We start from the raw sequence: 27,007 nt of genomic DNA on the forward strand, positions 1-27,007 counted from the left end.
TTAACAATTTAGTTCTTCCATTCTGTTACAATAATTTGATATAACTTGTTATATAGTCAACACTAGGTAGGACACAAATCACAATTTACGTCAGCAAAATCTGGTCATTATGATTATTTTTGCACTTTAGTTCAGCAACTTTATATTCTGCATCCTAAATATTAATGTTGAGTTGTTCGTTAGGAAAACTGCATGTGGTAGGTGCAACAATTTTTTACCCCTATTTGTAGAATTTTGAAACGAGATATAGATTATAGAGATATTACAACAAGAGATTTTAAATCTGAATCTCTCGTTAGGAAAACTGCATGTGGTAGGTGCAACAATTTTTTACCCCTATTTGTAGAATTTTGAAACGAGATATAGATTATAGAGATGTTACAACAAGAGATTTTAAATCTGAATCTCTCTCTCTCTCTCTCTCTCTCATATTTTATTCAACAAAACTCATAAATTAGATAATACTAGCTAATTTTCTTCTCCAGTACTTGTCACATCACATATGCTTGTACACACTCTTCAAAAATAAGGTTTAAAATAGGAGTTACATGTACTAAAACCCTAACACAGATCACAAAAAGAAAGTATGAAACAACTTGGATTCATATAATAGTAATGATGAAATATGCAATGTACTTATTCTTGTTTTTAATATTCATGTAGAGTATTGCATAGTGCATACAAACAAAAAGATTTGATTTATCTCAAGATGTTGTATTTAGTGACTCTCAATGTCTCATGAGATCCTAAGTTCAAAACTTTTAACTAGAATCTTGTAAACACTCTAAAGATTCATTCTTGTAATTACTTGATGTGTATAAAACGGGAGACTACAAAAATTATGGAAAATAATTAGGTGTTCAAAAAATTCTAACCATTTGGATACCCAATACTTTATTTACTAAGGTAAAAAAATAAAAATAAAAAAACAATAAAGACTTTGATTACTATATATGTAAAGCGTTAACGTTGGCCAACAAATCCAATTGAAAGTACAGTTTTACATATCAAGATGAAATATATCAAATAATTTATAGGGCTATATGTTAGAGTATGTGTGTTTCAAACTCTTAAACTATGTTTGTGTCCCACATTGATTAGAGATGTGTTTGCATATATGTTTATAAACCTTTGCACCTCTTAAGTGATGGCTTGAAAGACAATGGGTTAAGGGTTGGAGTTGGGCTTGGGTTGGACTTAAGCTTGTCTCTCTTGGGCCTCATTCCATTTCCTTATCTTTTGCTTTCAACCCATCTTAGTTCAGCCCGTTGGGCATTAAATGAGCAGCCCGTTGGCTTGCACAGTGACTGTTACGGCAGTCTTTCAGCCCTCACATAAGTTAGTATATAAAACTCTATATTTCCCTCTATAGCTCTTAAATTTTTCAGCTACAACAGCCACCTTCTCCCTCTGTTTTTTTGCTCATCTCCACTAAAAATTTCAGCATCAATTTTTAGTTTTAAGAAAAGGCAAATTAAGGTTGTTCTTAGTTCTTCTTGTTTGAGTGTGTGATCAACTTGAAGAAATTACTATAGTCTAATCTTGGGGGGTTGTTCGGCCAAGAAAGCCATTCACACCGAGTTCTACTCCGAGTGGCACGAATCAACCTTTAAAGACAACGCATTTGCATGATTCTATAGTTTGTGAGATCTTTTTAACTCTATCTATTTATTTTTTGTCATTGCTAATTTTTTAGGGTTTGTATTGTTGAATCAAAACTTGTTTATTTAGCCATATTTTCCAACACTATATATATATATATATATATATATATACACACTCTTTAAATTAATAAAATAAACAAGCAAAGGATCTGGGGGCTTTAAAAAAAAAAAAAATTTTGCTTGTGAGATTCAGTAATCAATCGACATGGTTTTGAAAAGATTAGTAGTATAGGAAGATCAAATACACTTTTGCTTAGATTTTCTTAATATTATCATCAAATAAAGTTAGTATCACTTTCCTTTGGGTGACCCGATCATCATGCTACTTGCATGGTAATTAAAGAAGTATATATATTACAACTAAAAAAGAATGATGTCAGATAGGAATAAGCGCACAAGTAAGAGGTTTAAGGTCTCTATCATACATAGACATTGACTCTAACAAGAATCTATACCATGTGCAAAAGAAAATAAATGCAGAAACGTTAAACTCTGTACGCAATGACAAACAATGGATAGCATGTAAGGTCAGTTAGAAATAGAAGATCTGGAATAAAATCAACAAAGGCAGACATGTTACAGATATAGGCCCAACTCCAAGGCCAATAAGGCTTATGGTATTATAACGGCCTAGTAAATTTTCTTTAGCTTTTTCTCTGTGATTTTGTGATTGGGCTAAGTTTTTTTTTGGGCTTGCTAATTTGTTTTTCTTGGATTTTAGATCAACTAATTTTTTTACGGGTGTTTTCTTTTTGCTTGAGCAAGAAAGTGATGTTGTTAGGGAAGCCAAGTGTAATTTTATTAAGTAAAATTGTTAAAAGTTATTTCTCATATATAAGTTTTTTTTTTTTTTCCAAAATTTGGGAGTCATTTAGGTTATGGATCCATGAAATTCAAACTAACAATATTATTGCATCAACGGAAAAGTAAAAACAACTACAAGACATAATTAAGAAAACTACAACTACTCCCTTACATTAACACTTTACAGCAAGTCCTAAAATAAAGACTTTTTTTTTTTTTTTTTTGGAAAAATTTTAATCAATCACAATAAGATTCTTATTGTAAACATCAAGGATATTTATTAGGAGGAACAGTCTCTATCCAAATAAGGAACATATCACTAATAACTTTTCTAGCAAGTCTATGAGCAACACTATTTCCTTGCCTTCTAACATGGCAAAAAAGAACATGTAAAAAAGAACCTAGCATAACCTAATGTTCTGAATGATATGTCCAAAGTTAGAGGAAAGCATATCGTCACCATTGATAGAGTTGATAATAATTTCTGAATCTCCTTCCACAATCACACTTTTAAAACCCAGTTCCTGAGCAAATCCGAATGCTCGACGTGCTACTAACATCTCCACCATCTCTATCCAAGCAAACAGTGGAATTTGTTGTGATAAGAGAATCCATAACTAATCCATGATCACTACGGACTATAATGCGAGTCCAGCAGTGTTCTCCTATGAGAAAAGTGCACACCATCAAAGTTAACCTTTGCCCAACCAACTGGAGGTGGTCACCATCAAACTGATCTGGTTGTTAAGGTATCTTTGTGTGGATGGGACGGAGTTGCAATCCAAGCCATGGAGCTGAGCTTTCTCAGTGGTGTAATATAATGTCTTCCCGACCCCGATTTTATTTCTTTTCATCCATATCAAAGGGACTGTCGTAGCAAAGAAATCAATACAAGATTTGTCATGAAGGGCGAGTTGAAACTTGAAAGACATGTAGGAAGCAAGCATAATTCCCTGATGCAGTGACAAGGCATTCGAAATTTTCTTGGCTGGACCAAAGTGCATGGAGGGTGTCATCTTGATCAAGCTTGCAAATTGGACAATAAAGACCTTCATTCAACACTTTGTCATTGAATCAACATTAGGCATTAACCGCCAATTTGAATTTTAAATGATCTGTACTCACTGTCCAATGTATGTTGCAATATGATACCGTTAACTTATTAATACATTTTAAATATGTTGCCACAGTGTGATGTTAACTTGATACTTCGCTCAAAAAAAAAAATAAATAAATAAATAAATAAACTTGATACTTTCTTACATGTGTTGCTTTCTTAAGGGCCATTTGAGTAATTATAACTAGTTGCATATCCATGCAATATAGATGATAGTCAAAAAAAATTTGGTGGATATCTGTAATTTTTGTTGGTTATATTAAACTTTTTTTATTTATTAAAGGTTAGGAATTTTATTTATTCTTATAAGTTGTATACATCATATTGTAGAAAACGTTGTCGAACCTTTTCCCCCTAGACCCCCAAGTACTTTGTGTAGGGGGAGGGACCCTTGGCCATTAAAAGTCTACTTAATTAAGTAGTGTGCAATCTTGTTCTAGACTTGCATGAAATTAAATATGATGATTCTTGTTAGAGAATAGAGATGCTTATGAACCATTTAAGTGTTAATAAAAAGACATGAACATAGAATGATATCATAGCTAATGAAAAAATGTTTTATATATGTGAAAGTGAACCATTTAAAAGTTTAAGGAAATCATGACTATAACATCTATCTTCTTCTTTTTTTTATGAGAAAAAAGGGGGGCGGGGACAACCATTGTGACTCACCCCCTTGGGTGTGACCATAAGGACACCCCGTTAGAGAATGTTGAATTGAGTTATAATTACTGTAGTCTGGGGTGACCACAAATCTCACCCTAACATCTCAAGAGAGCTGGTAATCAAGGGCTTCTCAACAGAGAATACCCACATTCCTCCCTAGGTACTTGCCCGAGCTCGAATGAGGGACCTCAAGGCTGATTCATAGATCCCAACCACTAGGCCACCCCTCTCGGGGCAAAGGAAAAACTATAGCATCTATCTTAATATTGTTTACCCATTCTAAAAAGCTAATTAGTTAACTATTGACTGAAACATGGAAAACATGATCATAAAATGATAAATACGCATTAAATACGCAAATTATTTAATCAGATTTGTTTATCAATCTACTATTTCACTATTTTTACATCTAAAGAAAAACTGGATAATAAGAACTTAATAATAAGTTGCATCAAATACAAATAAGTTGGATAATATGAACTTCAGCTTTTGCAATAAGGACCTAACTTTAGCTTTTGCAGAATAAAAAAATTTTGCAAGAAAGAATTGGAGTGAAATCCAGCAGAGATTGCAGCGAAAATGAAAAAACCCAGCCAAAAGAAGAAAATCTAAGAAAGAGTGTGAATAATCTTGTAATTTAATGATGGAAAATAACAGTGAATAAAGGATACAGATATGGCACAACACAAGATTCATAGCTAATAATTGCTAATAATGTATTATTAATTGTATACGGTATAGATACTAACAAGAGAATGAGAGTTCTATGTCCTTAGGTATTTAATAATGTTCAGTAATTCAATGCGCATTGTAGACTCTACAGAATTATCAACATTCTTAAGGATATCAGGAAACAAGATTTCATCATTCTTCTTTAATGTATTAACGCACCAGCAACAGATTACTCTAGCAATAGCCATGACGTATAGACCACAGTCATAATAGTTATTTTGCTGTGGTGTAGAGTACTCTCTGAAACAAGGATACATGGCTGACATTGCAAATCTTCTCTTTTTGTTTTGAATTCTATCTAAATCTTCCAATCTAGAATCAGTATCTCTGCTGCTCCCATGTCCTTTAACAGCTTCATAAAGCTTCATGGCATACCTTCCATTTAAACATCGAATGCTGTCATAATGCATATAAGTGTTGGCATCTTTATAGTAGACCAGCAAACTCCAATGAGTTCCGCCATCAGTTTTGCTAATATCATCATTGTTATTAACTGTAAAGATTACAACTTTGAAGGGTTTAAGAGGCTCCACAAAGGCTTTCAAACTCTCAAAATCTTTGGAATTTGCGAGCCAGTATGAGATTGAAGGAGTAACAAAATGAATGTCTTCTGATGGATGCAACAATGAGAGATAGCTGAAAAAGAATTGTAAAATGTGGTCATTTAAGTAGAAAGGGCCTTCAAGGAGAGCCAAGTCAGACCTTCGTAGCACAACACTATCATAAATCAAAACTTCCTCATCATAGTTTACCAAAAAAAAAAAAAAAACTTCCTCATCCTTAAATGGAGCTATATCTGTACAATAGAAATCAAGTACATCAGCGTATGTACTATGTACTAAATAAGGTAATATGGTATTTGCAACAAAGAGTACGAAATTAAAATTTACATGAGATTATAAGAAAGACAGAGTCGAATAAAATTCGATAGTAAAAACAAACATAAGACATGTGGTGCTTTATTTCCTTGAAGTTGCAAAAAGACCTCATAATTAAGGTTCCTTATAATCGTTTATGAGTCTATTTAGATACTGCTTATTGCTGAAAAATGAAAATACTATATGTCATATTAATCGATTACACAATTCAGATTTGTCCGGCCCAAAGTGCTTATAAGCTTGTGCTTGTACCTATTGCTAACAAGTCCCTTGCAGATGGGCACCATTCCCATCTCAACTCCTCTAAAATAAAGCCTAAATTAACTTTGATACTAATAAGTAATATAGTAATAACATCTAGTCTTATGTTTGTGACTATAGGGGTCAAAGAGATAAATTCTTTAATTGACAATCTAGCATGTCTTATTAGGGTTTGCCTACATCTTTATAAGAACTCTACAACACCAAGAATTCCTAAACCCTAATACGAATATATCTAAGAACAGAAAACGGGATAGAAGATGTAAATATTGACATGAAGAAAATCAAACATCTTAGCAATTGCATCATTCGTGTTTACCTAATTACTTCAAACAAAACCTAAACTAGATATATATAGCAAGTATATATATTAAACTAAAAAAAAATAGATAAAAAAAGACTAAATATATAATTTCAATGACCCAATGCTAAGCACAAATAAATTAAAGAGGGGATTATATTAACATTTTTTCCATATCTTGAGCCATATCATTATCATAGTAATTAAGCCGACCCAATACTAATATACAAAGCAAAGAGATAACAAGGATGGTGAGTTCTGAATTGAGTTGTATATATTATACTTACTAAATTTTACACCTAGTCAGCTCGAACGATCAGTATGAAAATATTCAAAGCAAAAGAATCAAAAAAAAAAAAATCAAAAAAAAATCAAAAAGATCGACATACCTGCATGAGTTTTAGCAGCCATGCCAACGTTTAATTAATCCCGAGTAAAAGGTGACGTATTAGTTAGGGTCTTGCATATATATATATATATATATATATATATATATGGTTTCGAATTTCGACCGGTTTTTACTATCCTAGGTGTTTGTATTCAATCTAAGCTCTTAAAGTAACTCACCGGTTTTTACTGTCCTAAGTGCTTGTATTCAGTCTAAACTCTAAAAAATGATTTTTTATATAAGATTAGGGGATTATTAGAAAATCAAATATTGGGATTTTTTTTTTAATTGCTATATGGACAAAAATAAATAAAGGTTTTTTTTTTTCTTTTTCTGGTTAGTTTCTTTTTCTTTTGGTTTAATAACTAGTCGAGTTCTTGCATATATATTTTATTAATTTCCTCCAATATTTCAATAATTTTACTTCTAAAGTTGTAATATTTTGTATTATATTTTATAAACAAATCAGAAAAGGTAATAAAAGTGGTGTAATAATTTAATTATACTATCTGTGTTTACAAATTTAAAAATTGCTTGATATTGTGATTGATTTAGATAAACGTGTTTCATACCTACTTAAAAAAATGCAAATATCATTTTAATAAATAAAAATAAAAATATCCTTCAATAATTGTTTTTAAAAGTTAATGTGAAACATGCCACATCAACGTTTTGTAAAAAAATTGTAAAATTGTTTATGTCTCTAGTATTACTCTTTTTTTAAATATGGCAACAGGAAGCTATAGTTTGAAAAAATGTGAGAGAAAAAAAAAAATTTATTTACCATGGCTCAGCAAAAGGGAGAAAATTCTAAAGTAAAATAGAATTTCATAATTGATTGTAATAAATAAAAGAGAACACTAAAACACACTATATTAATTAACTAAGATAGTTCTATCATTTATCTCAAAAAAAAAAAAAATTAGACACTATTTTTTGAACCGTTACATTGCTTTGTAATATTACACCAAGTGTAACTTCATTAACTTATATATGTGTGTGTAAGGACCAGAAAATTTTTGTGCCCCAAGCTCACTTAGAGTAGTGGGTTGTGCAGTTCAACCTTGGCCCAAATCAATAAAATTTGTAAAAGAAGGGAACAAACAACAACAAAGTGCCTTGCCCGAGAACAAGTGCAGGGAAGAATAAGGTTTATATTAAGAAATAGATGAGCATCTAGCTCTCCACAAGCTCGCCCGAGGAGACTAAGTTTACATAAAAGTAATATTGTTCACTCTCTTCCCTCAATGCTCTTCTTTCTCTTTTCTTCTTTTTTGTCTCAATCCCTTCTTCAGTGCTCTCTCCTTTCCTTATGTACTTCTACCTCTATCATATCTCCACTCTCTATTCTCACCTAACCTCCCTCCTTTTATGACATTTGTTGCTTTTAACGTCTAAAGAAGATGATGAAATGAATCTGCTTAGCTGTGACTTACACTGTTCAGGTCACTTCCTCATCAATGCGACTAATAAAACTATTGTATATCATTTAATGCGGATGCAACAAGCTACACCAGACCAAAAGCTTTCCTAAGGCACAATGACTTCCTCTCTCTTCAGATTCCTACTTCCAATTAGAATACCATAGAGTACCCTGATTTACTTCTTCCCTTTCTCGAGCGGCTTACTTCCTCGGGTCCGTGGCCCATGGCATTCCTACACCAATGCTGCGACCCTTCAGCTTCCTCCTCGGTCCTTGGGCACCCACAATATATAATTGTTTTTATATTCTTGATTGTGTGTTATTAATTTTTTTTTCATTCTGTTGAACCTTGCTTCCACTGTTGCAAAAGTAACTAATTTTGCACAAGAGTATCATATTTCTAATCAATTTTTTCTCATATAAATCTTAGAAAACTAATATCAAAATTTCATTATACTTATATAACTAATGAACTGCCTAAAATAACTAATATAGAAAAAAAAAAGATTTATTTACCATATTAGTAATCTTTTTAATCTTATAGAATAAATACTACAATGTTGGTTAAATATAGAATAAAACTAAAAGAAGTTAAGAAATATTAACGGTTATGACTAATTTTAGTAAATTCACAAATATTTAATTTTTTATAGCTTTTATGTCAATTGTTGTCAAAACGATTAAACATTTTAAATCAATGATTATTACTATTTAAATATAAATATATTCTCATATAAGGAAAAATGTCATTTTTTAAATCAATTATCATAATTACAAAAAAAAAAAATACTTAAATAATATATGTGGGTACTAAGATCCTGGACTCCCACCCCTTCGTGACAAATCCGTGAGGGCTTGGCTCCCCAAAGCGAACAAACACTGCTTAATGGCGGGGCAAAGTACCCACATCATGTGTAGTAGTGGTACACTCATGCAAGCTCCAAGGGCATATAAAGCATAAGTGGAAGGGTTACTTAAGCGATGTGAGAAAAAGGTGTAAAGCCAAAAATGGTGAAGATCCTGGACTCTCACCCCTTCGTGACAAATCTGTGAGGGTTTGGCTCCCCAAAGTGGACAAACACTGCTTAATGGCGAGGCAAGTACCCACAATATATATAAATAATCATTTAATTTCCTTTAATCTATATATATATATATACATATATATATATATATATACATGATTGTCAAAATCGCAATCCGGATAGTAAAATCACATGATTTTATAATCCCACCTCATCAAAAAGTTTAAAATTGTAGCAGGATCGCAAAAATGATAGGATCAAATGTAGGATCGCATAGGATCGTAGGATCGTAGGATCCTACCGATCCTACCATTTAGCTTGATTTTTTATCTTTTATTTTTATTTTTTTAAGTGGGATTCATTTGGTAAGATAATCCACCTAATCCCACGAACCCAACGGGTTATCAGAAGCCCAATAATGAATTGAAGTCCCAAATTTGCCCCTATGTCAACATAAAATCTCAAAAAAACTTATAGTACTTAAGTTTAATGTTTCCAAAAACAAAACCTAAAATATTTAGATAATGAAATGGGATATGACAATGACAATGATTAGATTAGAAGAACCTTAAAATAGAAATTCTCTTTTGGATTTCATATTTGTAATTAGCTAGTTTACCTTAGATTGAGAATTCTCTTTTGGATTACATATTGTAAATTTGTAGTTAGCTAGTTTTTATATGCTAACTAGCCTAACTTATTTTGGATTTGGAACTTAGAATTTGGAAAACATTTTCCATATGTGTAGATAATATTTTGGTACTTAGTTGCTAATTAAACATGTACTGAACTTTTTAGATACATTATGTCAAAAGTTAAATATATTTTGTTTCATTAGAATGACATAAGAACAATGTAGTGCGTGCAAATTACATTTTATGATGCAATTTTTTTTTAAATGGATGGATTCATATTTTAAGTGATTATATAACATACAATGTCATTATCAATAAGTTTTTTGCTTAAAATCTGAAAATAAGTAGGATCTTACGATCCACGATCCGATCCTACGATCCACGATCCTACTTATCTCCCACGATTGTACGTAGGATCCCGATTTTGACAGCCTTGTATATATAAAAAGAGACCTCATGCAAGAGAGTATAAGGTTGTTCCATGTGACGCAATCTTTGAAAAGAGAATTGAAATATTCTTAAGTCACAAGATAAGAGCAAAAAAAAAATGGACTTTTTGTTTCTTTGGTTCAATGTTTCAAGAATTTTTCTATTAATGAATAAAGATTTTTTGTAAGACTTTATACGTGCAAGTTAGATTTAGAGAAAGTGAATGCTTTTGTGCCCTCTAATTCCTAACAATACATTTAAACATCATTCTTATAGTATGTGAAAAACGACATTTTTGTGGATTGGAAAAGAGATAAAAGGCAGTAAAAAGAAAAACATTAAGGATGACAAAGGAGTTACATGGAAAACCCCAATATTCAGGGTGAAAAACCTCGGTGGGATGAAGGATTTGATGTCCTTCCCCTTGTAAAGACTATTACTTCTAGAAAACAAAGTATTTGATGTCCTTCCCCTTGTAAAGACTATATTATTTCTAGAAAACACTCTTTCTTACACAACTTTCTTGTACACTTTTCTTTCTTTTCTCCGTATCCTTTTCTGCTCTATTTCCCTTATGAAATTTTGATCCCTAGGATGCTCAGCAACATTCTCCTCTTATAGTACGAGGAATGTTGCTGGCTGTACAAGGACAAATATCCCAATCCCATTGCTTAAACGCAGGATGATGGGTGGCTCTGCATGGTATGAAGGACACCAGGAGGAAAGAGAGGGAGAGTTGCAACGGCAAAGAGGACTACATGTGTCCTATTGTGTGGTTCAAGCATGTACTAGCCTATAAGGAGCATGCTTTGGGCCCTTGGGTTTTTGGTATGGGAAAATCATAAATGTATTTTGTTTTAAAACTAAGAGAAATAGAAAGAAACTTTCTAATTAATTATTAATGAGATTAGTTATTTTTTTATTATGTTTTAAGTTTTGGATTCGAAGGTAGACATCTGACAAATAAAGTTTGGTAATTCACTTCTGATTTTATTGTCATGTATGCATGAAAGTTTGTTTTTGGACAAGTCCAATGAAAATTGTCCATATTGCAGGAGTGACGTTGATGTCACTTGAGCTATTGACCACCAGAATTTTTCAAGTAGATTATAAATGATTATTGTTCATCTCAATATGAAGTACAAGTTTAGACCATTGGTTTGTTGTTAAAACCGCATACCCCAAAAAAAGAAACAACTACTAGAGTAAAGTGCAGTAAAATAAACAATTGAGACAATTTGTTTACAAAGTGAAAATACCCAGAGGAAAATACACTCAAAGCTTAGTGTTGGCTTGGCTCGAATAATAAGGGAGATTTATGAGGCAGCGAGTTCAATGGCAGCATTTCTCTGGCCAAAGCAACTGAATTTCTCTATCTGGGTATCAATGGGAAGCAGATCCAAACCAAGCAAAAAATTCAGGTTCGATGGCAATGCCCTCCTCCAAACTGGTTCAAGCTGAATACAGACAGATCCTCCTTGGACAATCCCAGATTGGCTGGTGGAGGTGGTCTTATTAGGAACGAGAATGGTTAATGGGTGGGTGAAGGGATTTGCACGTGCAATCGGGATCACAACTAGTGTAGCAGCTGAACTTTGGGCCCTGAGAGATGGCATTAGATTATGTATTGGCCTCAAGCTCCAAGCCGTGGTGATTGAACTTGATTCCAAGCTAGTTGTAGATCTCTTGAAGAAAGAGTTGAATAATCCAAATAATATAGATGTATTGGTGGCTGACTGTAGGAATAGCCTTGGGAACATCCCCATAGTCAGGATTCAGCACTGTTATAGAGGGGGGAATAAGCGTGTGGATGCCCTCGCTAGACAAGGTGCATTCCATAATCAGAATTTCTCCATATTTCTTGAACCCCCTCATGATGTAGCTCTTCTCCTCAGCCTTGATGTGGCTGGAACTATGCATGACCGGTTTGTTTCCTCTGTTTTAGAGGCCAGTTAGTTTTTGTTTAATGAAATATCCTTTCAACCGAAAAAAAAAAAAAAAGAGTTCAACGGCAACAAGTGCTATCTCAAGGAGTGGAAGAAAAGGAGAAAAAAGGGTTGTTGTGGGGGGGGGGGGGTGGGGTGTGGTGGTGTGTTGGTGGGGGAGGATTGTTCCATATAAATCAAGAGAAATTTCAAATACAACAGTTTGATTAATACATCAGTCACTTGTAGCCTCAAAAATGGTGTCACAAGGAACATATTGTTGAACTGAGAGAATTGAATGACACACTCATCTAGTAACTCACATCCATTTAGATAAAATACAACCTCAAGTGCAAACTAAGCCAACAATGTCAAAAAACAAACAGGGATAACATCAAAATTTACCTATGCTTATATTTAATTTAGTTAATGAATCATTTCATCTTCGTGAGGACTCTGTTAGGTTAAAGTTGGTGAAATTCGTGTCCACAGCCTCACCCTCAGAGTTTTGTTTGGAGAAGCAAACTTCACTAAGAAATGTAGGCAAGACAGTCCCAGGTTGAGCCATGAAATTAGTTGAAAAGGATTTGCTCCAAGAAGCCCAACACAGATAACAATGAGGAGAATCCTTAGGATGATTATCGCATTACTGACTCCTTTACAAAGGCTCGGCCACCCGAACTGCAAGAGCAAAGATCAATATGAGGATATTACATATGATATCTCTTGCTTGACCAAGGACAAGAGAAGAATAGCTTAAGAAAATTATGTCCTATCACTCACGCATATTCAAGGTGAATATTCATGAATCGAGCATTTTCTTTGCTTTGTGATAGTGTTACCGAGCCTTCAATCAGTTGATCTTGCTCCACCTCTATCGGGTCATAAAAGTATATCATTGTCTGCAAAATTAATTTGTTAGATGTATTGACTGAATCAGTATCAATTATATAACAAGCAAAAGAAAACTTCTTAAGCAAGGAAATGATTACTAAAGAATTGCAGGAATGAGATCCACAGTGAACAATTTTTCTTCCTGGAAAATATCATGTTCTGAGAAATTTATTCATGTTTTTGATCTTTAAAATGAAAAGTTTGCTTTTCTTGTTGTTAGGCTCTGATATTCTGAAAACTCTGTCAGTGCCAACAATATCTTTAGAGAAACAAGAGGTTTCTAATAAGCAACTTTTTCAAAACTAGTTATGAATGTAACTGTTCAACAAGTTTATTGTCTTCATTTTGTTACAAATTCAGATTTAGCCTCTTAGGAAGAAAAAAAGAAAGAACTTTGAAATGTTTAGTGTTTCTTTCTCTCGTACTTTTCTCTCTTGGACTTTTGTCCATCTGCATTGATATAATATGATATAATAAAGTATCTCTAATACATATAATCCACATAATTACTGGCCACATTTTCCACTTTCTGACACCGTGAGTCATATTTACCTTTGCAAAATTCTACTGCGTTAGAGACACTATAAACCAACTAAACAATTTATATATTCCTTTACTTACAAGTATGAAATAGGATAAGCTAGAACCTTGGAGATGAAAACATGTGCATGTATATGTGATTCAACACATGGAAATGGAATTAGGCCCACATGGGTTAGAAAAGAAAAGCAAGCATTATAAGTACCTGTTGCCAATGTGTTGGAGGGTCCTCAGGTGCAGTGGACAGCACCAATGCTTCATTGGGATTTGCCCGTTTCTTCCTCTGACTACCATCTATGGGATTATTATCAACAAGCAATGATAGTGTGTGATTATTGGAGGGAGATACAGCAGGTCCACTGAATTCAACATCAAACCAAAATGCAAACCCATGCAGTGGAGCTGGAAATCAAAGAAAACTTGGATCAAACTTGAATCAAATAAAGAAAAACCACCAAGAGTGGCAAGAAATATATACTTAAAGTATTAAAGACAAATGACCTGTAACAAAAGATGTACAGAAAGCTCCAGAAATGAAATCTATTGTAAATACAGACTGAAATAATGTGCTTAACAGGCATAACAACTTTTGGAATCACAAAGGTTCCAATTATAAAAACACACTAAAAAGCACTGATGTTAAGAAGACTGAAGATGAAAAGCTGCCAGATTCTATCTGGATGATGAAGACGAAATGGATTACAGATCTTTTGAGCGTAACGTTGCAGAAAAAAACTAGAGAACCGGGGACAAAAGAATTGAAAATATGTTTTTTTGATAAGTAAGAAATGAAAATATATAAATGTGCATACAGAGAGAGAAAGAGAGAGATTACCTCTCATCATTGACTTGAACTTATATCTAGTTGTGACAGATTCTAGCTCATGAATTGTAATTGTATAACAGTCAACATGCTTTACCTGTAAACAGTTGGACATATAAATTTTCAAAGCTTCATGTAAATCCCAAGAGAAGGGGAGGGGGGGAGGGGGGGGTGTGGAATCTAACTTTTTCAAAGCATATGTACTTGCTAACATACTCCAAAATGCAAAAATTATCACTCTTCCTACTTTCATGGACAAAATATCTTTTCTGGCCTCTGCTTAACAAACCATGTGAGAGCAGTTTAGTAATATCATAATATCACTTTATTCCTTCATAGTTGCATATGAGAGTCCAATTGCATTTTTCATGCCAAATTATTCAAAAAGGCAGAGCGGATATAGAACATAAAATCTTACATCTGTTTTGACGAATACACCTTCATTTCGAGCATACAAGTCTCAACAACAATCTTAGACATCAATTAATGGACTCCTAAAAGAGAAAGGGTATATCAGCAAAAACTCCCTTGAAGTTTGAGAAATATCAGGGACTTATCTCCTATTTTTAAAAAATGACACTGTTCCTTAGGGCTACAATTTTTTCTCCTTTATTTGTTTGTCCTCTAACCAGTCTGGTAAGTAACCATTACTTGAGATGGGAATTTAATTTGAAAAAGGATATTTTGTCACACTTTGTAATGGCATGTAAGTAGTTGTAAGGGTGTATCTACTACGTGGATCACAAACCTCAAGAATGGAGTGTCATTTGAAAAAAGGAGGTAAGACACTGATGCTTTTTGTCTTCTCCGGTATTCTGTTCATTAGAATTTAATAAAGAAATGACCATGTTGATTTTGAATGAGTTACTGTACTTCATATGACTTTTTAATCTTGTAATCACTTCAGCACATGGATTCTAACTGCATGCAGCACTGATATTGGGCGTGTATCGCATAGGATAGAGAAGCAGTTCACATTATAAATTTGTAGATATGTAAATATATGAAATTGTTTAATTTAATTTAAAATAACACAACTTATTTTTCTAAAAATGTCAGTACAAAGATTAAAGAAGTAGACCGTAAATGAATGAAATCTGGAACTAAGATAAGAGGACTCACCACATGCGGCCATGTCAAAACGTTCTCACCCGTTATTGTCTCCACGCATGGCTCCTCAAATGCACACTGTTTTGCTAGTGGCAACATGGCAGACACTGCATCCAAATACAAAATATCATAACTGCTAGATCACAAATAACTAAAAAATACTTACCTATGAGAAAGAAACAGTTAAAAACAACTTCAAAACCATTTATACAATGTCTCAAGAGAGAAATTTATGATGTATAAGTGCAAGTATTACCATTAAAATCTAGATTCACCATTTGTATAATAATGCTGTTTACGATGCTAACAAAACTTGGTACAACGAAATTTTATTTGACAACAGTTTGACACAAACACAAAAGGATACCGCCTACAAAATATATGGAGAATAGAGTTCACTATCTATTTTGCATCAGCAAAAGGCCCTCTAAAGAATGTATGAAATCAAGATGCATGCTTTAGAACAGTGTAAGACAATGAAGACCTCAAAGAACCGTAACAGAACTACTAAAGTCAGTCACCAAAAAGAGGCAGTACAGCCTCTTTAAGATGGGAATAAGGATGTATTATGTCAAACAAGGTTGGCTTAGAGGGAGTATACAGGTTAGCAACAAACAGACTGTAGTTAGACAGTAAAATATGGATAAAGACAGCTAAAAGGTAGCATAGAAATTAAAAATAAGGCACACCTCACTTCTTGATCTAGATGCCTGCGCCATATCCGGTAGAGAAAGTATGACATGTCACCACAAAATTGAGGCAGCTCAACTGATGAACCAAATCAGCTGCAATATTTTGGTCCAAAATTTGTTTCAATGCCATTAAGGTACACCCCTTATATAGAGAAACCAAGAAGATTACTTTTAGGGTCTAAGAAGATGCTAGTATAGGGTGAATAAGAAGCATGGACACCTCATTTAGGCTGCGGTGTCTGTGTCCGACACCTCTGGGACACAGCTGCAAGCATTTCCTAGCCCTTTTTAATATATATAATGGGACACAGCTGGGGTGTATTTTGGTTTTTGGATTTGTTATAGCATTTTCCATTATTGCTCTTAAATTTATATATGTTTAACATTATATGAAAAATAAATGCTTAACAATATATTTGGATTGTTAAGCATTTATTTTAACTACATATAATCTTCAGATTAGGCATATTGTAGTGCTAGATTGGTGCTATATGTGCAAAAGTTGTCAGGAATCAGTGGATCATCTTCTTCTTCATTATCCTATAGCATATGAGATGTGGTCTATGGTCTTTTGTTTGTTTGGTATCCATTCATTGTCCTATAGCATATGAGATGTGGTCTATGGTCTTTTGTTTGTTTGGTATCCATTGAGTTATGCCGTATAAAGTTCTTGAGTTGTTAGCTTCTTGGCAAGGAAAGTTTGGAACACATAGAAATATAGATTTATGGAGGTTTGTTTTGGTGCTTATGGCAGGAACGGAATGCTAGATGCTTCGAGAATTGTGAACGGTCTATCCTTGATATAAAGTCTTTTTTCTTTCGTACTCCCCTTGAATGGAGCTTAGTTTTTGCCTTCATCTTCTTGTTTGTCCCTCCCTGTTCTAGTTGATCATTGTAATATGGGTTCTTAATTTCTACCACTGTAGTACATTTCCAATGTACTTGGGTTGGCTATTTTTTATTATAAAATTTCTTACATTATTTATATAAAAAAATGCTTAACAATATATTAAAAAATATAAATAAAAGAATATCTAATAATTAATTAATATATGTATCCCCATGTTCCCTGTGTCATGTCCTAATTTTTTAGAAATTTTTGTAATGCTGTGTCATACTAGTGTCCATGTCCATGCTTCCTAGGTGAAGTTCCATTTAAACCTCAGTTGTAAACTAATTATTGAGCAGGCTCCTGACTAAGAAGTTAGTCCTATAAATTTAAAATTACTCACATATCTGCCTCGCATGACAAAACAAGAGAAAGAACTTTAGCTAAAATTTTGATTCTAAGGCAAATCAAGCTTTATTGTGAGTCCTTCAGTTTCATGTCATATCAAAGTCTTGACCATTTTACCTATAAAAAAAAAAAGAGTCTTGACCATTTGTAGCTTAGAAATAGATTCAGCCTTCCTGGGCTTTGTACTTCATGAGCTGCTTGCATAGCTGACCTTGGTACACAATAAAGTTTTACAACTAGGTCCTCAACCACGCTGAAGAACATCTTCAAAGCCTAATTACCATTCTGAACATCAGAATCAACATTTTTTCTTCAACCTTCAAGCATCAAGTATCCTCCATGCATTTATTGTTGAATGGAAGACCTCCACTTCCAAACCATATCTAAGAATACATGATGTGCTTGAGGTCTCAGTTAAGACCCCAAAAATACTTTATCAATTACAAACTGTTAAAATCTAGATCATTCAATCAGAAGGATTTCCCAATAAATGCTGCAACTAAAATCTAGATAGGGTTAAATAATATTCCTGATGCGTTCTACTACAGAGGAAATATTTAGGGCACAACAATTCTCCCCAGACACTGGTAAAGTATTAGACTCTGATAGAGGTGAAAGGTGGCATACAAGCTCCGAATAAGTGGCCAGACAAAGGAATAAACTGTGTATATATATGTGTGTGTTTGTATTACTTCATATAAAGATGCCATAAACAATAGAAACAGAGCAAATATAACACAAAATCGCTTTTCTTTTCTATTTTTGCTCGAAAGAAATTCAACTGATTGGCACTAAGATATTCTCTTTGTGAACACAGTAAATAACCGAATCTCCAGCTTGTAACATAAATGTATCATGTTAAAATAATGATTAAGAATGCCATCTTAGAATGATGTGTACTCACTATCAATTCCATAAACATTGCGCCAGAAATCAATGCTTTCACTGTATCTGTCAGAGTGCGTAACTGGTGCCATGTACAACTGCAAGCAGTACAAATTGAAATAAGATCATAAAAGCAAATTGCTTTTTATTAAATGCCAAGTTCAACAAACTACAAGTCAATAAGGCCACAATCCAACCAAAGTGACTAGATTGTCAATTGAATAAAAATTGGAGGCAGAAGGAGTCACAAATGTCCTCAATAATACAGGACTATATTAAGTATAAGACAAGAAAGTGAAGATACCGTTGCATTTGAAGGAAGTATAAGACCTCCAGGCTTCAGCCATCGATCTCTTGCAGTGATCACACTTCCCAGCATACTCTGCAATAATAAGCAAGTTCCTCATAATAATAGAAGTAAGAAAATTGTCATTCTATAATCACATGGTTAGATTCTGGATCCCAAAAAAAAAAACTCCAGCATGCACAGTTCTATAATCACCTCATAGAGAAGCATGTAGCCCATCCATTCGGAAATTATAACATCAACCTCCTCGTCTATTTCAACATCCTGCAGACATCATAATCTGAGTTCACAGAAATCATATGAAATCTAAAGTACTAGCTTGCAAAAGCAGATTAGTTTGGGCAAGCAGGAAAGGAGATAAAATACCACGACGTGTGGAAAGTATAAATGAGAATAACATACACCTAGCATACATTTAATGGTTTATGACCCCTATAAAAATTACAGTTTTTTTTCATAATGCATCAATACCTACACACAACATAGACACTTGCCAATTATATAATAATAAAAAATGTACACAGGCAAATTATTAATAAGATGATTAACTAATATAATTAAAACTCAAAACCCCTTTCAGAGAATAGGAAAAACATTAGTGCGTTTAAAAAAGCCTACCTCAACTCTTCCATGCAATACAATGACTGTATCAGATAAATTATTAGCCTTCACAACTTCATTTGCCTGCTCACAAGAGAAAGAGATCAGTCCGAACTCAAAAAATTAAATTATTTAGTCAGATGCTTATTGCATAAAAAATGTGAAAAAAAAAATAGAAAGACATTATGCATCCACAACATTTGAAATCACAAATATTTATGAAAGAGAGGCAAAAAGGACTAACATCCACCCACCCCCCCCCCCAAAAAAAAAAAAGAGGAACGAAAGAACATATACGTTAAGAAGGAACTAATGCTATACTACCCACATCTTGAGAATTCAATAAATTAACCAATTCATAATCATACTTATCTTTCCCCATTTACCTGATGTCATTGACATTATCACTTATGAAAATATAAAATAAAAAAAGGATTGAAACCTTATCCCCATTGTTGTACTGACCAAATCATGAATAATTTCAACTGATTCTATAAAATGTAAGAGGAAGTTGAACACATAGACCATAGAGACCAGACGAATCAAACAAAACGAACCACATATAGGCCAGAACAATGAGCATTGTTATAAGAATACCTGCAATGCAATCTCACTTGCATCAACAGCATATACCTGGTAACAACAAAACCAAATTAAATATTTCATACACATAAATTTCTATAATTTCAATATTACAAGAACTGAAAGTAAGTTAAGAAGAAAACAAATCAACAATCATTAATGCCAACCTGAAGAAAAGGGAAAAAGAGCATCACTCAAGTCTTTACAAAATAAGGAACCAATATAGTACTTCCCCATGGCCAAGACAAAAATGTAGAATTAATGTTTATGAATCAAGAGGACAGTTTAAGAAATGACAAAGAAAGTAATAGATGTTTAATTCAGTTGGAAAGTGTTATTCAATTGCCATAAAAAGTCCCATATGTAATGCAGCTCCTCTTTGCCTTATGCGGAACATTTGGAAAGAGAGGAAAAATCATACTTTTAATGGTGTTGAGAAGTCTTCTATTGAAATCAAATATGTTTTCTTGCGTTCTTTGCAAAGAATGGACAAATGGACAACCTTTTTTTTTTTTGGGGGGGGGGGGGAAGGGGAGTTGGGGGTAATCTTGTAATTCTTTAGGGGATTCTCTTGTACACTCCATATTTATAAGAGAATTTCTTCTTCTCTTGCTAATAAAATTTCTTATTACTCATAAAAAATAGCCAACCCCAAAAAAATTTGGGACCAAGACTTTGTTATTGTTGTTGTACTGCTCATTAAAAAAATTTTACAAAAAAATATAGTTCAAGCAATGACAAAATCTTCTTAACAACTCAATTGAGATAATAATAGGGAAACAACTCCATACTCGTATGTCAGATTTTTCATTCAAAAAGCCAAATGGGCAAAATAGAAAAATATTAGGTAATCTGCAACTGAGAAGTTGAAACTTGAAAGAAATGATCTGCAAGCAATATTAAATCACACATAGCTACTACTACAAGTTAAAACAGCAACACCACCTCAACAATTTTTTTATTGTTACATGCACACTCAACGAGTCTTGAACTCATGATCTAACCTTCACCTTGCTCTTACAAGATGCAATCTAAACTAAAGCTCATTAACATACCAGTCCAAACAAATATTCTGCACATGTGATAGTCTCAATATTGCAGGTCCACCATAAAACATCATTTTGAAGCAATTATCAGCCACCAACAGATTTTCCACATTAACAAATCTAGGCAAGCCTCCACTTGCTACTAAAGAATACCTATTGTGCATTAATTTATATTTTGAAGGACAAGACAATCCATTTTAGTTGAAGTAACTGCCTACTAGAGGCAAAACATTGCAACATGGAATATAATTGACATGAAAATGATATGATATTATTCATCTCATATTTTGCAATGCTCAACATACTGCATTCTTTTTCTTCTTGGTTTATTGAGATACACGTAATTGTTCAAAATTTGACTTCAGAAATTACTAAACATAACATTACACTCTTTTTCACAAAAAAATTTCCATACATCAAATATTAATTTTACCATACAATTCTGATGATTATACAGATGTACATTAAACATATTTTAAACATTTAACATATATTGATTCCAAAAGTTCAAGCTAAAACAAAAACAAAAAATCAAATTAACTCCTAAAGAGATTACCCGTTTTGCACCAGCTTGGGCACAAAATATCGACAGAATGCCTGTGCCACAACCAACATCCACTACAACCTGTAAACACGATTTCATTAAGGAAGATGAAAGTGAACCATATAAGCTGTGTTTACTTTCAATCCATGCAGAGTATCAGGCTAAACACTTCCAAATTATAATGGCCCATTGTGGTATATTCATTTACCAAAAATGATGTGCAGATATATGTCTGTAAAATATAATAAAATATAATATAATATAAAATGACTAAAATACACTTTTGGCCCTTAAAATTTGGGGCTGTTCTCATTTTGGCAAAATCTTCATTTTAGACCTTAATGTTTGATCTTGTTTTCATATTGGCCCTACCGTCCATTTCCATTAGTAATTTGGTGACACCTAGCATTATATGGGTGAAGTGTCTTAATGGATGCACTTATCTAACACTTAATGGTTAGATTAAATTAACAGCAGGCCAATATGAAAACAGATCAAACATGAGGGCCAAATTTTAAAACTCAAAGGGTCAAAATGAAAACAACCCAAACTTTAAGGGCCAAAAGTATACATTAGTCTATATATTTATTAAGGTATTTGATACTCTGAGATTATAAAGTTTGTAAACCTTACCAAAATATTGGATCAAATCAAGTAATTTATCGAAATTTATAAAGCCAAATGTGTGAGTCCTCGCACGTACACATAAAAACGCTTTTGCATAAGAATTCACAAATCCTTTCATAAATTTTTTTTTTATACTTCAATTCATAACGGAGATTACAAGAACTTCATTACTTTGCCTGCAATAGCGCTCTGATGCTGCATGATTGCCATCCTATAAGTTTCAGTCCGTACACGATCCTGTATAGTTCAAAGAAAAATGAGATTATATATACTTTAATAAGCAACCTCAAGTATAAAGAAAGACAATAAAACACTGATAGAAAGTAATAAAAATGCATTCAGGGAGAACCCACTGATAGCAAGAACTCAGAGGTTGTTCTGACATGCTCCCACCATCCCCCAAAAAAAGACAGCAGTTTCAATTTAACAAATATAGTGCTTAGATCCTTCTATAAGGAATTGTTTTGTTTCTAATATTTATACAATAAGAAAGATAGAGAGAGAAGGATATTGACGCAATATATATATATATGAATGATATGCCTAAGTGATATCACACCATTCTATACCAACATATAGTTAGTTTACCACTAGAAAGAATGATATAGACTTCATGCCTTCATCATACACATAAATATGCATGAAAAAGATACGCAGATTTTCCAAGTGAATGGGCTATTCTAAATTTGAAATTACGACATAAAATTTTAGTTATTTAATTGGTAAGTTACACAAACAGCCAATGGATCTTGAAGCTAGGACCTCACCCTTCACCTTACTCTTTTTTTTTTTAACAGGTAAATAATAATTCTATTGACAAAAGACTACTTCAGGTGCACTGAACACCAATAAGTCTAAAGAATTACAATGAAATAGTATGTACAAAAAAGCAAAGACTCTATAAACTCTCCAATGGAGTTACTATTAAACGTTGCTATCAATTGAGTCCCTGTGCTTTCTACGTCCTTAAAAGTGCAACAATTTCATTCCCTCCATAATGTCCACATCAAAATCTAAGCACTTAGCTCCCAACACCCAACTACTTGAGCTCAACAACACAAGCATTCATTCACACAACAAAACCCAACAACATGTAAAAAAGGAAACATCACAACCCAATACTAGAAAAAGAGAAACAATCACAAACCCACATCCAAATTGCACAATAAAACAAAACCCATTTAGTCAAAATGCATCCAAACAAACAAAAACAGCTAAAATTTTCTCAAACTAAAAAGCTTACAAAGAAAAAAACCAGACCTTGATCATTTCTTCGTGAATGCCAACGTGGGCGTAAGAGTGAAAGTAAGCCATGTCGAAATCAGTAGCAGGTTTCTGGTGCTGGTCAGAAACCCTAAGGGCAGAGGCAGAGGTAGGACCAGCATGGCCATGGGAGTCCCTGAAGTCACGTGACCTACTATTAGTACTAGTAGCGCCGCCACGAGTGTACCTGCGAACTCGGTCCTTGCTGTGACTGTGTGTTTGTCCGAAACGATTGTCTTCGTGTTGGTGTTGTGGGTGGTAGCCGTTACTGTGATTCGAACTCGAATACATTGTTCAATCTATTTCTCTCTCACTCTCACTCTCTGTCTCTCTCTCTCTCTCACACACACACACCCAATTTTGATTTTTAACAGAAAAATCAAAAAAGAGTTGCACAATAGTTTCAGACTGTCTCGACGGTAGCGTTTTGTATTTATTGTATTTGTATGCTTTATTTTTAAGGTTTCGTTTATCTTTTTGGGGATTGGGCCAGGTAAGTTTCTATGAGCCCAAAGAGGCTTTTGGTACCCAAATGCCAAATGTAAGGCCTCAAACTTATTATGAAAATTCTTCTGGACAAAAAATTAAAAAAATTAAAAAAAAAAAAAAAACTTATTATGAAATTGATTTTTTTTAATATTATCAATAATATCTTACAAATCTATTTATAATTTGATGATACACGAAAATCAGTAGACTGAAATATTTTGGGTTATGATGATGACTTCAAGACTTGAAAGGAAATAAAAGAATGTCAAAGGTTACTGGTGTAACCCAGCCAAGGGCTCTTCGACGATTTAGTCATTTTTTTTCTAAAATATGAGGATGGGAAACAGTGAATAGTTGAACTTACCTTAGATGAATGTGACTTGATCCTTTTATAAAGAGTTGGAAGTGGGTCTACTTGCTTGGATCCACTACCATTGTGGGAGATGTGTAGAGTTAATGGAAAGTGGAGTAGGTTTCGAGGAATTCTCTCCATGTTCCAAAATGATAGATTGTGGATTGATTGTGTAGAGCTTATAGAGAATTCCCCTGAAATTTACTAAGTGTTGTATGGTCGTCCATTCCCTTACAAGCCCTAGACGATTACTCTTGGTCGTCCATAACCTTGTGAGTCATGAACGACCATCATAACTTGGAAGGCTATTATATCTTATGTATAGATCTTCATCATGTTGGGATGCTTCTATTGGGCTTCTTTTCTTGTAAAACCTTATGAACATGTTCTAGTCATGGACGACCACCATGGACGAACTAAACTTGGTTTGGATCCTATCAATTGCCCTTTTGTCCTTGTATTGTCCATGCCACTATCGCTTTTACACGTGGCGATTCTTTATTGGCTAGAAGATTGTCTAGGTGGCGTGTCAAGGTGGTTCAAAATAAGATGCTTAGATGTTGACACGTGGCTTAATCCTAAAGGTCCATTGGTCATGCAATTTCATTCTTTAAGAAGAGTTGCCACGTGGCGTGTCCTAGTTGGCTCGCATCGCTTCAATGTCTAGGTCTGTCACCTATAAATAGTCCAATACCTCTCTTACCCTCTTACTTTCCCATATTTTCCATTTTGACATCAGTAATCCTTTATGCCTCGTCTAGAAGTTTCCTTCCATCCTTAGTCCTCTTCGTCTAGAATCAGGTATCCTTCTTCTCTCGTCTATAGATTTTCTTCTTTAGCATTCTTTACACATGGCTGAGATTGTAGTGTCTTCGTTTAGCAATAAGGATAAGAAATAAATAGAGGAGTATCATGATGAAAGTAATACTAGTGATAGTGGTAATAGTTGTAGTAGTAGTAATAGTAGGGGGAATACTACAGATGAGCAATACTTATCTGAAGTCCCTCAAGTCCCCATATAAGTCTTTTAGGAAGAAATGAGGACGAAGGTTGCTTTTGGGTCATCTGTTGGTTCGTCCACCAGTGCCTCCCCGTCCACCTCCTCCTCAAGTAAAGATGACACTTTGTATTGTTGTGCTGTAGGCATTCCCTCTAGGACGGACGAGAAGAAACTTAACTCTCTTAGGGGTTGGTAATAGATCCCATAGAATCTTAACCCTCGTCTAGCTGTTCGTGGAGATGGTGTTGTACTTCTCACTTTGGAGTTGGTATATATGAGGCCAACTTACTAGGGGATCTTAGGCTACTTTTTAATGCCTTTACTAGAGAGATCCTCCATAGGCTAGGTATAGGTATAAACCAACTCAACCCTAAAGCATGGAGGCTCGTCATATCCATGCAAGTGATATGGAGGGAAATTTTTTATGGGAACTATCCTCTTACTGTGGATGAGTTCTTACACTGCTACAAACCCTAAAAGATAAGTCAATCCCTAGGTTTCCACTAATTCTCTGCCAAGGGTTCTAGTTGTAGGTTGGTTAAGTCCCTTCCTTCGTCTGATAAGAGATTGAAGACAGAGTTTTTCTTCATCTCAAAGTTCTGGGCAAGGAACCCTGTTGAGGTAGGTAGGGACCCATTTCCTCCTTACACTGATGAGATGGGTCATCTTCATCCAGAGGGTATGTTACTTTTCATTGGTCGTCTTACTTCCTTTGTTATATTTATTTAACTCCATTTTTTTCTTATAGTTGTAAGACGTCCCTTCCTGAGCAAGTTTTACCTAGATGCATCCACCAAGCATGCTATTTTGCAGATACGACTTTTCATTTCTTACTGACACTTCATCGTCTAGCAACTTGGGGACTTGGACCTGAGCCTACAGAGGAAGCACTTGCCCACGATCTTACCACCCGTAGACGTAAGTTATTCATTTCATTGTGTTTTGACCAGTTAATTTGTCTAAACTCTAACAAGTTTTTATTTTATTTTTGTATAGGATTGACAACCATGAAAGAGAACAATGGTAAAGGTTTGGCAAACGAAGAATCTGTCCAAGAAGGGGAGGACGTCCATTCCCAACCTCGTCCAGCTGCCTCAAAGAAAAGAAAGGTGATGTCAAAAACCCTATATTTTGGGAGTCTTCCTAGCTATCAAGGCTTTTACGGTCAGAAGTAATGTTGATACTGCTCAATGTAATAATGGAATTATCAACTTTGAGAATAAAAAATAGGGTATCACTGACTGTGGCAAAAATAAAGTCAGATGCGATATTGGTACTACTCAATGTGACAATAGAACCATCAAATTTGAGAAAAAATAAATGAATCACTATATGTGACAAAATAACTGTTAATTTTGATATTGGAACTACACATTGTGATAATGAAATCATTAAATTTGAGAAACAAATAAAAGAACAAAAAAATGTAACAAAATAACTGTCAAATGTGATGTTGGAACTGCATAATGTGAATATGAAATCGTCAAATATGAGAAAAAAGTAAGTGAACCACCAAATATGACAAAACAACTGTCATATGTGATGTTGGAACTGTACAATGTGATGATGAAACCATCAAATGTGAAAAAAAAAGTAAGGTAACCACCAAATGTGAGAAAGTACTGTCACATGTGATGTTTGAACTACATAATATGAGGATGAAACCGTCAAATGTGAGAAAAAAAAAAAGGGAACCACCCAATGCGACAAAAGAATTGTCAAATGTGACAAAAGAACTGTCACATGTGACAAAAATAGAACATATGCG

At 33.9% G+C, this 27,007-nt stretch overlaps 2 protein-coding genes across 2 annotated transcripts; both read right to left on the reverse strand.

Annotated features, from left to right (window-relative positions):
- Positions 1 to 5,015: 5,015 nt before the first annotated feature.
- Positions 5,016 to 6,834, reverse strand: LOC115993009 (NEDD8-specific protease 1-like). The gene is made up of 3 exons (XM_031117277.1): positions 6,813 to 6,834; positions 6,588 to 6,642; positions 5,016 to 5,619 (listed from the first exon to the last, which is right to left on the reverse strand). Exons 1-3 carry the CDS (start codon positions 6,832 to 6,834, stop codon positions 5,016 to 5,018), a joined length of 681 nt encoding a protein of 226 aa, XP_030973137.1.
- Positions 6,835 to 12,439: 5,605 nt separating this feature from the next.
- Positions 12,440 to 23,804, reverse strand: LOC115969573 (probable protein arginine N-methyltransferase 6). The gene is made up of 13 exons (XM_031089285.1): positions 23,396 to 23,804; positions 22,307 to 22,372; positions 21,521 to 21,589; positions 19,934 to 19,969; positions 19,355 to 19,420; positions 18,932 to 19,000; positions 18,734 to 18,811; positions 18,449 to 18,527; positions 15,628 to 15,722; positions 14,518 to 14,602; positions 13,888 to 14,084; positions 13,032 to 13,150; positions 12,440 to 12,929 (listed from the first exon to the last, which is right to left on the reverse strand). Exons 1-13 carry the CDS (start codon positions 23,687 to 23,689, stop codon positions 12,887 to 12,889), a joined length of 1,296 nt encoding a protein of 431 aa, XP_030945145.1. The 5' UTR covers positions 23,690 to 23,804; the 3' UTR covers positions 12,440 to 12,886.
- Positions 23,805 to 27,007: the final 3,203 nt, after the last annotated feature.

Source organism: Quercus lobata, chromosome 1, assembly GCF_001633185.2.
Source record: "Quercus lobata isolate SW786 chromosome 1, ValleyOak3.0 Primary Assembly, whole genome shotgun sequence".
Taxonomy (NCBI): Eukaryota; Viridiplantae; Streptophyta; class Magnoliopsida; order Fagales; family Fagaceae; genus Quercus; species Quercus lobata.

What these genes read in the sequence shown, in the direction of transcription:
- LOC115969573 (XM_031089285.1), bottom strand. Translation starts at nt 23,689, where the DNA reads ATGTATTCGAGTTCGAATCACAGTAACGGCTACCACCCACAACACCAA. An exon ending in CAAGTGAGATTGCATTGCAG is followed by an intron (nt 19,421 to 19,933) that starts GTATTCTTATAA and finishes TCTTGTGAGCAG; the next exon opens with GCAAATGAAGTTGTGAAGGC. An exon ending in CAATGTTTATGGAATTGATA is followed by an intron (nt 15,723 to 18,448) that starts GTGAGTACACAT and finishes ATTTGGATGCAG; the next exon opens with TGTCTGCCATGTTGCCACTA.
- LOC115993009 (XM_031117277.1), bottom strand. Translation starts at nt 6,834, where the DNA reads ATGGCTGCTAAAACTCATGCAG. An exon ending in GGCTGCTAAAACTCATGCAG is followed by an intron (nt 6,643 to 6,812) that starts GTATGTCGATCT and finishes TTTGTATATTAG; the next exon opens with TATTGGGTCGGCTTAATTAC. An exon ending in GCTCAAGATATGGAAAAAAT is followed by an intron (nt 5,620 to 6,587) that starts GTTAATATAATC and finishes ATTCTTTTTCAG; the next exon opens with CTATCTCTCATTGTTGCATC.